We start from the raw sequence: 15,309 nt of genomic DNA on the forward strand, positions 1-15,309 counted from the left end.
GAAATTACTATAATAAAAAAGTGGAGTTTGCCTCAAAGAGGAGACCAAATGTCACTTACTGACTCTATGTGGTCCCAGCCATGACATTCTGGTGACATAATTCTTATCTATAGAAACTAATGAAATTTATTCCAAGAAGCCTTTATCTGTATCATCAAGCCCATTGTTGGGGTTCTTTTCTATGCATTCACACAGCACTTAGTTAACCTCTTAAGCAGAGCATTCGAATTCCCTCATGTTCCTTGAGGAATAGGCCTCAGTATTCTTTTTATGTGTTTTCTCCACAAAGAACACTTAACAATGTGCCTGTAGTTGGTGCTCTACAAACAGATGATCCATGAAGATATAAATAAATGATTTTTGAGATGGGCCTTAAGGATATACAGAAATTCAGACAGAGCCTAAGGAACAATGATAAAATAAAGGAGAGATGGGGCAAAGCCTAAAGTAATTGGGAAGGATTATGACTTATCCAGCCTCATAGGTCACTCCATGCTTATAGTTTACTGAGCCATGGGGAAATGGTAAATTGTGAAGATAGTTTTCAGCACAGTAGTGCAAATACTGATGCTCTTTTAAAATATGTATGGTTTTTATAAATCTCCTTTGTAAGACATAATATGGATTCTTACATTGGCCTATACTTTTTAAATAATTAAATATTTTGAGCATTATAATATACCAAATTTGAAAGGGAGTGAAGAGCATATATCTTAAAATATATTTCTGTATACCAGCAGTATTTTATAATTTAATAAGATGGTCCTCTTCCCTCTAAATGTGATTCCACAATGTCCTCACCATTGTATCTAAAGATACATGGTAATGAATTTATAGAATTGCAGGAACTGATGAGAGAAAGAGACAGGAAGAATTACTGATTTTCTTATTTGTAGGAATTATACAATCATACCTACTTTATGATATATGACCCTTTGAAAGGCAATGCAGAAAGTAAATGTTAAGCAAATGTATCCCTGCTCAGATTCAGCAAAGACACATCTTGGCCCCCAACTATTTAAGTTTACTGAAAGGAAATTGAAAAAGAAAGAGAGAGGAGAAAAACCCTTTTATCTATTTCTCAAAATAACATTAAGTTTCATCAGCTCTCTTCTCCCATCTGCCATCCTTTCCAAATTACTTGGGAATTACAGGACCTTGAAACACACACACACACACACACACACACACACACACACACACACACACACACAGTCTTACTTGTTTTATATCACATGACCTTGACAAATATCTTAAGCTCTTGTTTAATGCAATAAAGTATGGGAAGAAATATGAAATAACTTTATGTCATTGAATCATAAAATCACAGGCTTGGAAGATACTTTAAAGCTATCTACTTCACTCTCTATTAAAAGAACTATAGTATATTATCATCCTATATAATAAAGAGCTAATATGCAAATGGTCATCATGCTGTCATGCTGGGACCAGGGACCTGAGCCTGGGCCAGAGGACCTGAGGCTGCACCCCCCGCCCCGGCACCAGGGTCAGGGGACCTGAGGCCACATCCTGTGCCCTGTGGGGCTTGACGGGGGTGGGGCCGGCTGGGTCTGGGTCTTGCACGATTTTGAGGTATGTGCAGATGGGCGGGGACTTGACTCTGGGTCCCACGGCGCACCCCAGACTCTGAAAGGAGGGATATTTTCATATACATTTTACTAATTTTCTTTCATCTCTGACACTTCTATTATAGAGAAAGGGAAAATAGCAATATTAAAATATTTCCTCTAATTAATTCCCTTTTAATGTGCATGAATTTCATGCACCAGGCCACTAGTATTAAATAAAATGTCATATAGTTTAGAAAGTACATGTATAGTTTAGAAAGTACATATACTAAGTAGCATGTATAATTTGTGTTTGATTGTGGCACATGTGTTAGATTTGTTAGAATGTTTCTTGACATTTCTGTGAAGAGATTGCATCTCAAATTCCTAGAGTCAGGAATCAATGCCCTTGTATAGTTTACTATAAGATGTTTTGTGAGGAAAAAAAGTTTGAATTTGATAATAGCAAGGTGTTTTATGCGCCTTTTCTAGATCCATCCCTTCATTCATATTCAGTCCTACTGAATGTTATTTAGTCCTACATGAAGATTCTATTTTGTAACAAAATTCCCTTTATTGGAAACCACATTTTATTGAATGAAGCAGGCCAATTGTTGAAAATCTAAACTAGTGGTTCTCAACTAGACTGGAGTTTGGGGCTGGGAATTTTCCACCCACAGGACATTTGTCATGTCTCAAGATTTTCTTGTCATAACTGGAGGAGGGTACTTTGGCATCTAATGGGCACAGGTAGGGATTCTGCTGACATATACAGGACAGTCCCCCACAGTAAAGATTTACCGGTATTCAACCCACATGTCAGTGGTGATGAAGTTGAGAAACACAGATAAAAACTGATGTAACAAAATATTTACATGTTTTAGAGTTGTACATATCTTAATTAATAAAGCATATTAGGACACTAGCATGTTTACCTGTCAAATTCATCAAATAAATGTGAAAGTAACTTCTAAGAATAACTTTCTTATTTCTACCTACTTCTCCACAACAATTCATTTGCACAAATAAATTTATCTACCATTTCTGTATAACTGAGAGTTATTTCTTATAAGCCCTGAGCCAATTATATTTTATGATCACTTGCCTGAGAGTCTATATGTCAGGATTATTTAGTCAAGAGATTTTTATTATGCTGTGATTTTCCCATGTATTTTCACTGAATTCTCCTATGTATCCTTTCTAGTTCTATTGTTCTTTATCTTTAGTTAATTATTATTCATAAAAATTTAAATAATTATGCAAATATTTTCAAATACAATATGTTTTTATAATTTATTTTATATCAGGGCATATTTATAGAAACATCAGTATTAATAATTTATAACTATACCTTAAATTTATAGAACACATCAAATGTAGTTATTTTCTAGCCCATTTTAAAGCTTCTTATAACATATGCATGTGCATGTAAATATAACATGTACCACATAAAAGTGCACAAACTTGTACACACACACACACACACACACACATTTCTTCTATATTTTACACTTAACCTCTTTGAGAAAGGACATCATAGGCATTCTATATTTGCAATAATGTCCAATAATCTCTAGACTACAAAACTATAAATAACTTAACCAACTTATATTATAGGAAGAAAATTGTAAGGAAATTCTAAGGTAAATTTAATTCAGACTTGGCAATTCAAAGATAAAAATCTCTTCTATGAAAAATATAAACAGAATCATTTGTGTTGACAAGTACTTTTAGTCTCACTGGCACTTCATCTTAAAGACAGACATCTTTAGAAATCAGGTTGCCAATTCATCACCAAACCACAGTTGTCCTTGTAGCCACTTCATCCCTACGGAGTTGGAGAGATTAGCTTTCTCCCACGTTTAAGCATTTACTCTTTCTCTCAGGTGAACCTGGAAGTCAGTATACTCTTATCAGAAGAAGAAGGTTGATGATTATAACAAACTTGAAAATTATTTTTAAAATCATCATAATTGTAGACCCTAATTCCACCCAATTGATTATCATTCATTCTTTCTGCCCTAAATTTGTAGACCAGTGCTTCTGTCTGTAACTGTTGATCTTTTACCTATTGGCCTGATTCTTGTCACATGTCATATTTTCCTTATGTTTTTTATGTTCTAAAGAGTCCTTCCCTGGCTAATTTTGGATGTCAAGTTGTCATTAAAAGACTCAATGCATTAATTTTTAAATAATTTTAAATTATCTCTGCTTTAAATCATCTTTAAATTATTGTGGTCATCACAAGTAACAAAATGACATTTCATAGTATCATTTGCAAATCACAGAGCACAAATAACCCTTAATTTCTCTTGAAAGGAAAGGGGGGATGTTTTCTGTAGTTTTATCCATGAACTCTTACAAAAATATGATATTGTTTCTCTTCAAACAAGAGAGTGCCATGCAAAAACAAATCCCTGTTTTATATGAAACAAAATTTATGACACCCTTGAGAATATATGGTAGGAATAAGAATTCTCAAAATCCCAGTGTTGTCAACTCGTTACTGATTTTCAAAAGTTAATTTGATAAACAAAATGGAAAGGACTCCACAATGTTCAAATGAGCAATCACCTTATTTGAAGCCCATTTTATTCCAGGAGCTGCTCATAGGGATGCAGAGACTAAACATATATGGTCCCTTCCCTGTTGTGACTGCACTTTCATCACTAATACACTATGGACTTGAAATCTGTAGAGCTTTACCATTTTAATAAAATTTGATGTGTGTGTATATATATATCACATTAAAGTTCTCTAGGGAAGATAAAAGAAAAAGAGTCTGTATGAAAGCACGAAGCATTACATTTTTGGAAAAGGAATTCTCTCTTGCTTCTCTGTATATCTGGCAAACGATTCCTCTCGTTGGTACCTAAGCCCTGTAAGTTGTTTTCACTTCTTGACTAACTATGGGAGCATCGTCAGTTGTTGAAAGATGTGCTTTTATCATGATGAGATAATTAGAGGTGGATGTCCTGCCATAATCTAAGGTATAGATCCAGATTATTTTAGAGTTATTGCATATTCAAACACCTTGCTATATACTGTTGAATAAAACAAAACATTAAATCACAAAATGGTTTCCTTGGCTTGGCATACCTGCCCCTGGTTAATGCATTAACAGATGTTAAAATGCACGATTAAAATTCCATGTTTAGAAGCTAAAGAATTGTAGAAAGTTATTCTGTGTTGTGAAATAAAGCGGTTTCTTAACTCCGATTAGTTGGCATATCTGCAACCATGGATCTCATTCTTCACAATTCTTATTTTTATTTTAATAAGGCTGAAGAGATCATCTCTTCATTTACAGGCTTATGCTTTTCAATGGATCGAAGTTAAAAGGAGTTAAATTTACAACATGGGAAAGACTAAGTAATTTAAAAAAATATTGAGGTAATTTTTATATTATAGCATTGAAGATACAGTAAACAATTTTAGTAAACATCTTATCTCCAATAGCAAGTGAAAACCACATTCTTGTGGGTTATACCATGTGTGCTTTATTTCGACAATGTTAAAAATTCTGGAAACTAGTTGTTATGTGACATAAATACATAAAATTTGTATTCTTTTTAATGTTTTTGTTCACTGGAGCAAAATTGCTTTAAAGGGAAATAGCTTCCTTAACTGACAGAATTTTTAAATAGGGATTTTATTACTGTTTTTATTTTTACAAAGGTTAATTATTTTTATCCCAATATGGAATTTTGTGTGTGTTGTGATTCGTGGGTAATGGTGAAATATGCTATTCACCCTGCCCTGTTTCTTCAGAAAGTCATAAGATGGCCTTATTTATGTGTTGCAAATTGCCTTAGCTTTGCACTTTAGCACCACCTGGTGGACAAAATATTTTTCTCTACCATTAAATTTAGCCCCTTCACTCTATATCCTTCACTCTATATCTTAATTATAAAAATATTTAATCTTAAAGATTATGGTAAACAATATCAGGTAAAAATCTGAGGTGTTTCCTAAGTATTATTGACAAGTTAAATATCTGAGTTTTTTCTAAAACTACATGAATATATATGGATTTGAATAGTTTATTACATACATATATAAAAATTGTGAAGTATTTGCTTTTTACAATTTAATTTTTATCATTTACATATTTTTATATAGAATTAAATAAATGTAAGAAGTTTTCAGTGCCTTAGTTGCAAATTATGGTTTAAGTTAGATTGTTTGCATTTTGTAAATACTTTATGAAGAATTTTCATACAACAAATTCTTATTGTGATAATAATTTATTTAAAATTCAAACTAGTGTTTTAACCATTACTTCTACAATATAAGCCCTTTTCATGCTTATTTTCCCACTTATAATTAAAATTTATTGCAGCCCTATATGTATTAGTTCTTAGTTTTTAATACTTTAAAATTTTTTCCAGAAGATAAATATGATATTTTCAAGTGAAAATTATATTTGAAGTTAGTTTTGATAATTTAATACATGTTCATCTTTGTCTAGTTCCACACTTCTTTGAAATATAGTGAATGTTTTTCCCATGAAATACAGAGAGCCCGGCCTTTGTGGCTCAGTGGTTGAGTGTCGACCTATGAACCAGATGGTCACAGTTAGATCCCTCATTAGGGCACATGCCCTGGTTGTGGGCTCATGTGCCCCAGTGGCGAGTGTACAGGAGGCAGACGATCAATGATTCTCTCTCATCATTGATCTTTCTCTCTCTTTCTCTCCATCTCTCTCTCTCTCTCTCTCTCTCGTTCTCTCTCTCCCTTGCTCTCTGAAATCAATTAAAATATATTTTAAAAAATACAGAGAAAATACAGATTTCACTGTGTTCATTGGGAATACACTCTTTGTATTCCCTGATAAAATTGGAGGAGGGAGGCTGTAAATTTGAATTGCATGACATTCAAAGGCTTAGTAGCTAAATAAGAGCTGATGATATTTAGATAGTACTAGTATATATGTTCTAGCTTCACACTTTTAGTATGTCATTTAAGATAAAATGATAATAAATAAACGTCAAGATATATATCTTAAAATGTATTTACAGCAGTCTCCCCTGCCCCCTGAATCCAAGACTTCAGTTCTTAATTTCAGTTACCATGGACAGCCAAGGTCAGAAAATATTAAAGGGAAAATTCCAGAAATAAACAATTCATAAGTTTAAATGAGCACCATTCTGAGTAGTTTGATGAAATCTTATGCTATCCTGCCCTGTCCTATTTTATTGTTAACTAGGGGCCCAGTGCAACAATTTGTGCACCTTGAAAGGAATTGTGGGCCATGAGGCTGCGGTGGGCACAGGGGAGGATCTCGGCCCATCCTCCATGCCCCCCCACGGCCCCTCCCTCTGTGGTCCCGGTCCCCTGTCTGCCAGCAGCCCTGCTCCTGCCACAGCAGCTCCCACATGCTGATGACACCGGCCCTGCTAGCACCCGCTGACGGTGTAGAGCGATTGGGGCCAGCGCCAGCAGTGGGTGCCAGTGGTGCTGGCGCTGTCAGTGGGTGCCAGCAGCAGCTGCTGCCCCATCGCCCCTCAGGAGCAGGGGGAGGTGGAGAAGTCCTCAGGAGTGATCGGGGCCGGCAGCTGCCACTTGCACCCATTGATGGTGCTGAGCCATTGGGGCCGGCACCGGGCACCAGCAGCAGGTGTGAGCGCCTGGTGGGACCGCAGTGTGCAGGAGCAAAGAATTTTCAATAACCACCAGAGGCTCACCCCCATGACAGCAACCAGCGCCTGCCTTGGTCTGGCGCCCCCACTCACCTGCTCCACCATCCTGCCACAGCCAATGCCCACCATGTTCCATGTGCACCCTCTAGTGGTCAGCGCACATCATAGCGACTGGTTGTTCTGTTGTTCGGTTGTTCAATTGCCCCACTGTTCGGTCTATTTGCATATTATGGTTTTATATAGAGAGATTATTGCTGTTAATCTCTTACTGTGCCTAATTTAGAAATTTATTATATGTATGTACAGGGTGGGGCAAAAATAGGTTTATATTGTTTGTATGGAACAATATACAATAATTAATAATAGTACAAGAATGAACTCTGTTTTGCATCCTCACAACTGTAAACCTACTTTTGCCCCATGCTCTATATGTAGGAAAAATACGTAGTCTATTTAGGGCTTGGTACTATCTGTGGTTTCAGGCATCTATTGAGGGTCTCGGAACATATCCCCTGTGGATAAGGGGAACTACTGTACTTTGTTACTTCAAGAAAATACTTAAAATATTCTCTGTTGTTGTTTTTTTTCCTAAGGCCTTGGATTGTATACTGTAAGTTCAACATATGGAGATACCATTATCATGCCTTGCCGACTCGATGTACCTCAGAACCTCATGTTTGGCAAATGGAAATATGTAAGTGGGACCTCCCTTGGGTTCGGTTAATTTGGCCTCTAGTTTTTGAAATAAAATTCCATCTGTGACCGAATGTGAATTTCAAATGAACATATTGGAAATACTCAGCCGCAGTACAAACGTAAGAAGGTAGAATTCATGTGTTGAATATATAAAAAGAATTAATTCCTAAGTCTTACATAACAAATGCTACTTTAAAATAAAGCCAATAAACACCTAATTCTTAGGTCATATTAATCTAAAAAATCCAACCTTAAGTGTTAGAGGCAGAAGGAAAGGCAGAGTTCCAGAGAAAAGCAGGTGGCGTACAGGACAGAGCCTCGGGGAAGACAGCAGTGACGTGCGCGTTTTCTGCTTAGTGTGCCTATTGCCGTAGCCAGCATACCCAAGTGTTCATTGAAAATTAATCATCAGTACTAAAAGCTCATTTCGGGTGATTTAGTCTCAGAACTGTGTTGGTATGGTAGGTGCCATTGTTGACTTTATCCATTTTTTGCAGACAGCAAATTCATATTTTCTCAAGTATCCAGGTACAGATGGATCTGGAAATGGAGGGTAGATACCCTGGTAGGCGGATGTAGAGCAGTTAGGTAGCATTGGCTGACAAAATGTCTCAACTTAGTTACCAAAACCAACAAAAGGTGTTCTATGAGACATGATTTCCCAATGCTGGGTCACATGAGACTCATGGTAGTTTACAAGCTTAAAATAGACATGTTTCCTTGAACATAATGGCAAATGTGCCCCAGCTTCTTGATATATTAAAATATATTTGAATGAGAAAATGATTTAATAGTCAAATAATTTTTGAAGTTCATTTTGAAGTTCAGAGCTTTTCATATATTAGGGTGCATTCTGAATTGTCTGAGTTTGATTGATTTCTTAGGTTTATTTAACCATACAAACTTTCCCCCTCAGATATCTGTAATAAACATTCTACAGAGCACACTTTAGGAAATGTGGTCAATGTGCTTAAGGCTGCACCAAAGGGTGGTATAGCACATTCTTTTAAAATATGGGTTCTGAAGTCATACCAGCATGTTCTACCACACACTCACTGTGGGACTCTGGGCAGCGAATTAATCCCCATTTTCTCATCAATAAAATGAGTTGATAAGAATAATCTTCCCTATAGGATTGTGAGGGTTACATGAAGTAACTCATATCACAGTGCTTGGCACATGGATAGTTGCATGAAAAATATAAGCTGTTATGACTGGGGCTGCGAAGTTCAAAGCACACTGTATGTGAGGGGCACGTGAAAGGAGAGCAAGGCAGTGCAGCGACAAAGCGCTTCACTGTGCTCACCCGCCTCTCTGACCCAGCGCACATTACACTATTTCTGACTTCCTATACAAGTGGGCATATGAAGTTAAGGCTTATGAGCACAAAGTCTGTTTGCACCCCTAAAATTCCTACGGACTGGAGACTACCACAAAGTCTATTTGCACCCCTAAAATTCCTACTGTCTGAAGACTATGACCTGTTGAGTCAAATTTACTGCCAAAATTAGTAGAACACAGATGGTGCAAGCTTCTGTGATCACAGACTTCTCTGAGGATAACCCAGGGAGTAATTTTCACCTAAGCTGCACTGGCACTGTGGCAGTGGAAACAAACAATAATGGCAATTTTCAAATGGTTAATGTAGTAAAAAGCTTCAGCAATAAACTGATGAGATGCATCTGATGGACCATGTGCTCTGAAAACTGTTGATTTGCAGGCAGAGTATACAAGCTCTAATGTAATGTAGCCTGAGAGACAAATGGCAGGTTTGGAAAGAATGAAAGGGAACAAACATTGAGGAAGGAAGGATCATCTCTTCCCCTCCTGTGTGGTCACCTCCCAGTGAATGGAGATCCTAACTCCCGGTGCTCCCCTTTGCACCCCACTCCCACAACCTCTTCACCTGTACCTGCCTCTATGCTTGGTATGGAGGCAGCATCTAAGGGCTGTAGAGAGTGGTGCTAGGTAGTCACGATGGAGCCAGATTGCTGCGCTCCAATCTTGCTTTGCTGAGATACACTAGCTGGGCCTTTAGAGAAGTTACATAACCAACCTCTGTCTCCATTGTCTAGTCTGGCACTAATGTCATAACTCTCAAGGTTGTTATGAGTATTAAATTAATGAATGCATAGACAGCTCAAATAAAGCACCTGGTATACAGTTAAGTACTCAAAACTTAACTATTATTTATTGTATAAGTGAATGAATACACAAATTTGAGGTACTGGTCTAACATATTTCTCTTAATGAGTAATGATTTAGGGCAAGGATTTACATTATAAACCTGTGACAAAATTAAAATATTTAAGAACAGTATTGATGTATTCATATCTTCAACCAACTAAAACTTGGGAACTCCAAGATTAGATTAGTAATTGCATTAGTGTGGACCCTTATTACAAAATACCGGAGACATGGACTTAAACAACAGATATGTCCCACAACTCTGGAGGCTGAGAAGTCCAAGATCAAGGTGCGGTGCTGGCACATTCGACTCCTGGTGGGGGTCCTCCTGATTTGTAGACAGCTGACAGTTTGCTATGTGCTCATATAACCTCTCCTCTGTGCTCCCAGGGGGAGATAGACACCACCCATGTCTCTCACCTTCTTACACAGGCACTAATCCCAAATGAGTGCACCATTGCCAGGACCACGTCTAAACCTATTTAATTCTCAAGTGCTTCATCTCCCAATACTAACACACGGGGGCTAGGACTTTGACATGGGTTAAGTGAGGACATAAACATTGCATCCAGAACAGTGATAAATATTAATAATTTTTAAAATGTAACACTTTGAAATTCTCTATGCACTTTAAAATGTTTTATCATTTTTATTTTCTCAAAGGTCTTGAGGTAGGTAGAAGAGAGATTCCCCTTATTTTTTATTAAATTCCTTTAATAGGTAAGATAATTCTTATGGGAGCAGACGAAGAAATGAATTACATGTCTTAGTGCTTTTGGCATAGCCATGTATGCCCAGATTATATTTTATTTTGATAAAAAGCTTTTATATGAAAGCCCTTTGAGCTAAGTTTTATGCCTCAGGTAGCAAAACTATGGATTTTAGTGATTAATCTGATTCTATTGCTAAATGGACATGATTATTTCACAAGGGCAAATACTGTTCCTCCATGAAGAGTCATTAAACTATGCTATGTGTAAAGGTCAGCTGTGTCAGTCTTGGCTGAAAAATGAAAGGAATGGGTATTTAAAGTACCGTATATACATTAAAGTCATGAATATGCAAAAGAATCCTCCATGACTGCTAAAGGCATGTTTGCAGCTCAGGTGTATGCTTGCTGATGGTTAGCTGAATATCATTGTGTACATTTGTATATTTGTTTACATCTATTTTTTCCCTTTATATGAGACACAAGGCCAGCTCTTGTTAGTTTTAAAATGGTCACTAATTCTGCCCTCCAGATGCAAGGAAGGCTCAGATTCCTAGAGCTTTGCCCTTCCCTCTTCAGATATTTAAGCTGGTACCTGTAAAGTAACTTATAGCTTCCCTTGTGAAGATTAATTTTCTGTACCCAAAGATTTATGTGAGGCTTTATCCATAATTATTCTTTTTGGACACAACTGTAAATATCAGTGGAAGAATACGGCCAAAGAAACTTTGTTGTTCTGGATATGATCCTGAAACATCAGCATAAGCTTGTATTTAAAATGTATTGTTATTTTAACTTTTAGGAAAAGCCCGATGGCTCCCCAGTATTTATTGCCTTCAGATCCTCTACGAAGAAAAGTGTGCAGTATGACGATGTGCCAGAATACAAAGACAGATTGAGCCTCTCCGAAAACTACACTCTGTCCATCAGTAATGCGAGGATCAGCGATGAAAAGAGATTTGTGTGCATGCTAGTGACTGAGGACAACGTGTTCGAGGCTCCTACAATAGTCAAGGTGTTCAGTAAGTAGTCGGCAGTATAAGTGCTAAGTGGGATTGATGGCTGGTACTAGAAAATGTTCCTGAGAAAGAGGAGAACTCTCTGCAGTGTCTCCATAAGCAGGTATCTGTGTAAGAGGATTTCTAGCGATCTTCATTCTCATGCATTCTGTAAGTGAGGAAAACAAAACAAAACAAAAAATTCAAAAAGGATTTTAAAGTGAGGTACTAAAAGAGTATTCTCTGTTGTTTTGCTGGCTAAAATTTCCTGTGATGTGAAGTATTACTATGTGAGAATTGGGACTTGATTTTTTTTAATTTACTTTTTTTTATTGATTAAGGTATTGCATATGTGTCCTTATCTCCTCATTGCCCGCCCGCCCCCCCCCACTCATGCCCTCACCCCCCTGGTGTCTGTGTCCATTGGTTAGGCTCGTATGCATGCATACAAGTCCTTTGGTTGATCTCTCCCCCTTACTCCCACCCTCTCCTGCCTTTCCTCTGAGGTTTGATGGTCTGATTGATGCTTCTCTGTCTCTGAATCTGTTCACGTGATCTTTAACATACACTGACACGTACAAATAAATATTCTGTGATATTACATATTTACACAACACATACACATAATCATGCATGTCATGCATACATATATTTGTTTTAGGCAGAATTTTGACGTATAAAATACAGGCAAAATCCAAACTATATTATGATTTAGACATCTAAGTTTTATATATGTGTGTATATGTATAACGCACCCCCCCACACACACACATATCCTAGCCTTTAATGCTTGCTGATTTATTTCTTCAAAAGTGTTCAGTAGGTATATAAAATTGCCCCCTAAAATAACAAAATTTACCATATCCTGAATGTATATGTAGAAAACAAGACGGGGAAAACATAGAGTAGGGTTAAAAGAAGAGTGTGGAAGAAACTTGGAGTAACTACGTAGTCATTATGTCAAGGCTCCCCTGCCCCAACAGGTAATGTGACTTGGCAAATAGCTATGCAAATAAGTGACATGAGAAGTTCTAATTAACGTATTTTATCTTTTAATATTCAAATAAAATGTCCCACCTCTATTGCATCATAATATTTTAGAAAATACAGGGAGAAAATCATCTCCAAAGCTTCAGAATGCCAGTCTTTTTAATTAGGGAAGAAGGTCTCACTTTTCAGTTTTTTTTCTCTCTGCTTCCTGATGACTTGGCAGCACCTAGAAATAATTAAAATAAATAGGGAAGGCAGAAACCCAGAGGGCCATGGTATTGCAGCAATAAGCATGGATTTTTCTTGTTTCTCTCGTAATAGCCTATGCAACTAGGGAGGACTGTCCCTTAAGTATTTATGTGGACTTCAAAGCTCCTATGGACTTCATGACACGGATTCAAAGAGTGCTTTGTTCTCCAGAAGAAACTTGTAAAAGCATATTACAGGTTTCAGTTGGTTACCTTTTAGCTTAGAAGGCACTTGCCAGAAACTATCCACTCTTCTCGATTATTTTAGGAATCAAACCAGCTGTCAAGTGTTTGTCAGTCATTCCGCCTTCTGTTAAACACCCCAAAAAAACTACAACCTGTATTTGGCAATGGCCCATGTACTTTTTTTTCTTTCTTTTACTTCATGTTGGTGCCATTAGGAAGATGGATGGTACACTGCTAGGGACGCTCTCTAAAGAGAGCATTTTTTTAAATGAGGTCATGATGTCATAAATTTAAGCACATTCAAGAATGTACCCCAGCAGGTACAGAGATTAAGTCGCAGCACTCCAAAGTTTCTGTGTTTGATTTGTCATTGTCGGGTTTCTTTTTTAATGGGCTAAAATTACCTAATCTCAAGATAGTATACAAGAAAGTTGAGAAAGTCCAGGTTGTTACATTTGTGACAATTTTCAGACTATACTCTTTTTTAAAAAAAATGCCCTACAGCAAGCTGAAAAAAATTCAGTTGGTCTAATTAGATAAAATTTGCAAACCATTTTGGAATACAGAGGATTTCTGATTGTGAAAACAAACTCACACCCGCATACCCTCAGCACCCCTAACCCCTTCTCTTTTGAATGTTGTTGAAAACAAAGTGATTCTCAGAAACAGAATTTGCATTCCAGGCCCTGGGCCAGGGAGAATTTAAATGGACAAGTTACAAGCTCTAGAAAATGGAGTCTTGTACTAGAAACCATGGGACACTGCAAGGCTTATCAAATGAACAGCACAGCTCATGATAAAGAAAATGTATACAAGAGCATATAGGGGCTTCGCTTCATTTTCTAAAAGAAAGAATTTACTTTGGGTCACTTTTCATAAAGCAAACAGCAGCTGTGGCAGGGAGGCTTTCATGCTATGCATGTATATATTGCAGTCACTTAAGAGTTACTAGGCTCATCAATCAGTCCTCTGTTTCCTTCTGTCAAATCACCTAGCAACATGCACTGTGTACCACAGAATGGAGAGTGGTTAACGTGAGCTAATCCCAGATCAGCTTGCTGCAGAGTGTCATCTCATGGGCAAAGTCAAATTGCATTTATTCAAACTAGGAGCCATGACTGATGACTTTGTTACCTCTAATGTAGGGTTGTTTGTTTAGTTTTCACCTATACCTCAAATGTAAGAAATCATTTCAGTAAAGCAGCCCAGATCACAATAAATTGTGTGCTTTGTCACCACTAATACAGCTTTTTATTTTTTGGCAGTTGAATGGCATTGAAATCAAACTGTTTTTACATTTAATGTCCATTTGAAGTTAATACCATTGAAAAGGAAGAATAGACCTTTAAAAGTTCTCAAAGATTCACTCCAGTCATTGTGCAAAGGTCTTAGAGGTCAAATGGGTACCCAGATTGCCAAATGGCTGCTGTCAGTGGTATCATGGAAAAAATCACAGAACTGGTCATCAGGAGACTGAGCTTTGTTAGATGTGCTGTTGCCGGGCAGGGTGGCTCAGTACTTGAGCATCCACCTATGAACCAGGAGGTCATGGTTGGATTCCCAGCCGGGGCACATGCCTGCATTGCAGGCTTGACCCCCAGTGGGTGGCTTGCTGGAGACAGCAGACTAGTGATTCTCTCTCATCATTGATGTTTCTATCTCTCTCTTCCTTTCCTTCTTCTCTGAAATAATTATATATCTATTGATAATTTCTACCCTTGGACAAGTCACTTCATAGTATGCTGGGGCTAAGCATCCCTCCTCATCACTAAAATAAATTCTTTGGATTAGAAGCCAGTTTTCCCATTGTGTTCCTAAGATCCTCTTGACAATTCTAGAGCGTTGAGAAAGTGAGGAGCTACTTCTATTATATTAACTAGAATTCCACCTACTCAGTATTTCAAAGTTTTCTCATGATAATTTGTTCAGAGGGGAAATGAAGGGAAGCAGAAGAGCTTCACCTCTAAGAAATCATTTGAAAACCACAATCCAGGCTAATCTGTCCAGCCTCTTATACTCTGGTGTCTGTCATGTTAAAGAAAGACTTGCTCCCATGACATAGAGTCCGGTGTGCACCTGGATCCG

The 15,309-nt window shown here is 37.4% G+C and overlaps 1 protein-coding gene across 4 annotated transcripts in view; it reads left to right on the forward strand.

Moving 5' to 3' along the window:
* Positions 1 to 15,309, forward strand: part of ALCAM (activated leukocyte cell adhesion molecule) — a 214,032-nt gene that overhangs the window by 145,654 nt on the left and 53,069 nt on the right. For all 4 annotated transcript variants that reach the window (XM_036350130.1, XM_036350129.1, XM_036350128.1 and 1 more), the window contains exons 2-3: positions 7,804 to 7,904; positions 11,605 to 11,824. In XM_036350130.1, coding sequence (XP_036206023.1) covers positions 7,804 to 7,904; positions 11,605 to 11,824 — 321 coding nt within the window. The remainder of the gene's footprint in view (positions 1 to 7,803; positions 7,905 to 11,604; positions 11,825 to 15,309) is intronic.

The sequence above is a fragment of the Myotis myotis genome, unplaced genomic scaffold, assembly GCF_014108235.1.
Source record: "Myotis myotis isolate mMyoMyo1 unplaced genomic scaffold, mMyoMyo1.p scaffold_m19_p_2, whole genome shotgun sequence".
NCBI lineage: Eukaryota > Metazoa > Chordata > Mammalia > Chiroptera > Vespertilionidae > Myotis > Myotis myotis.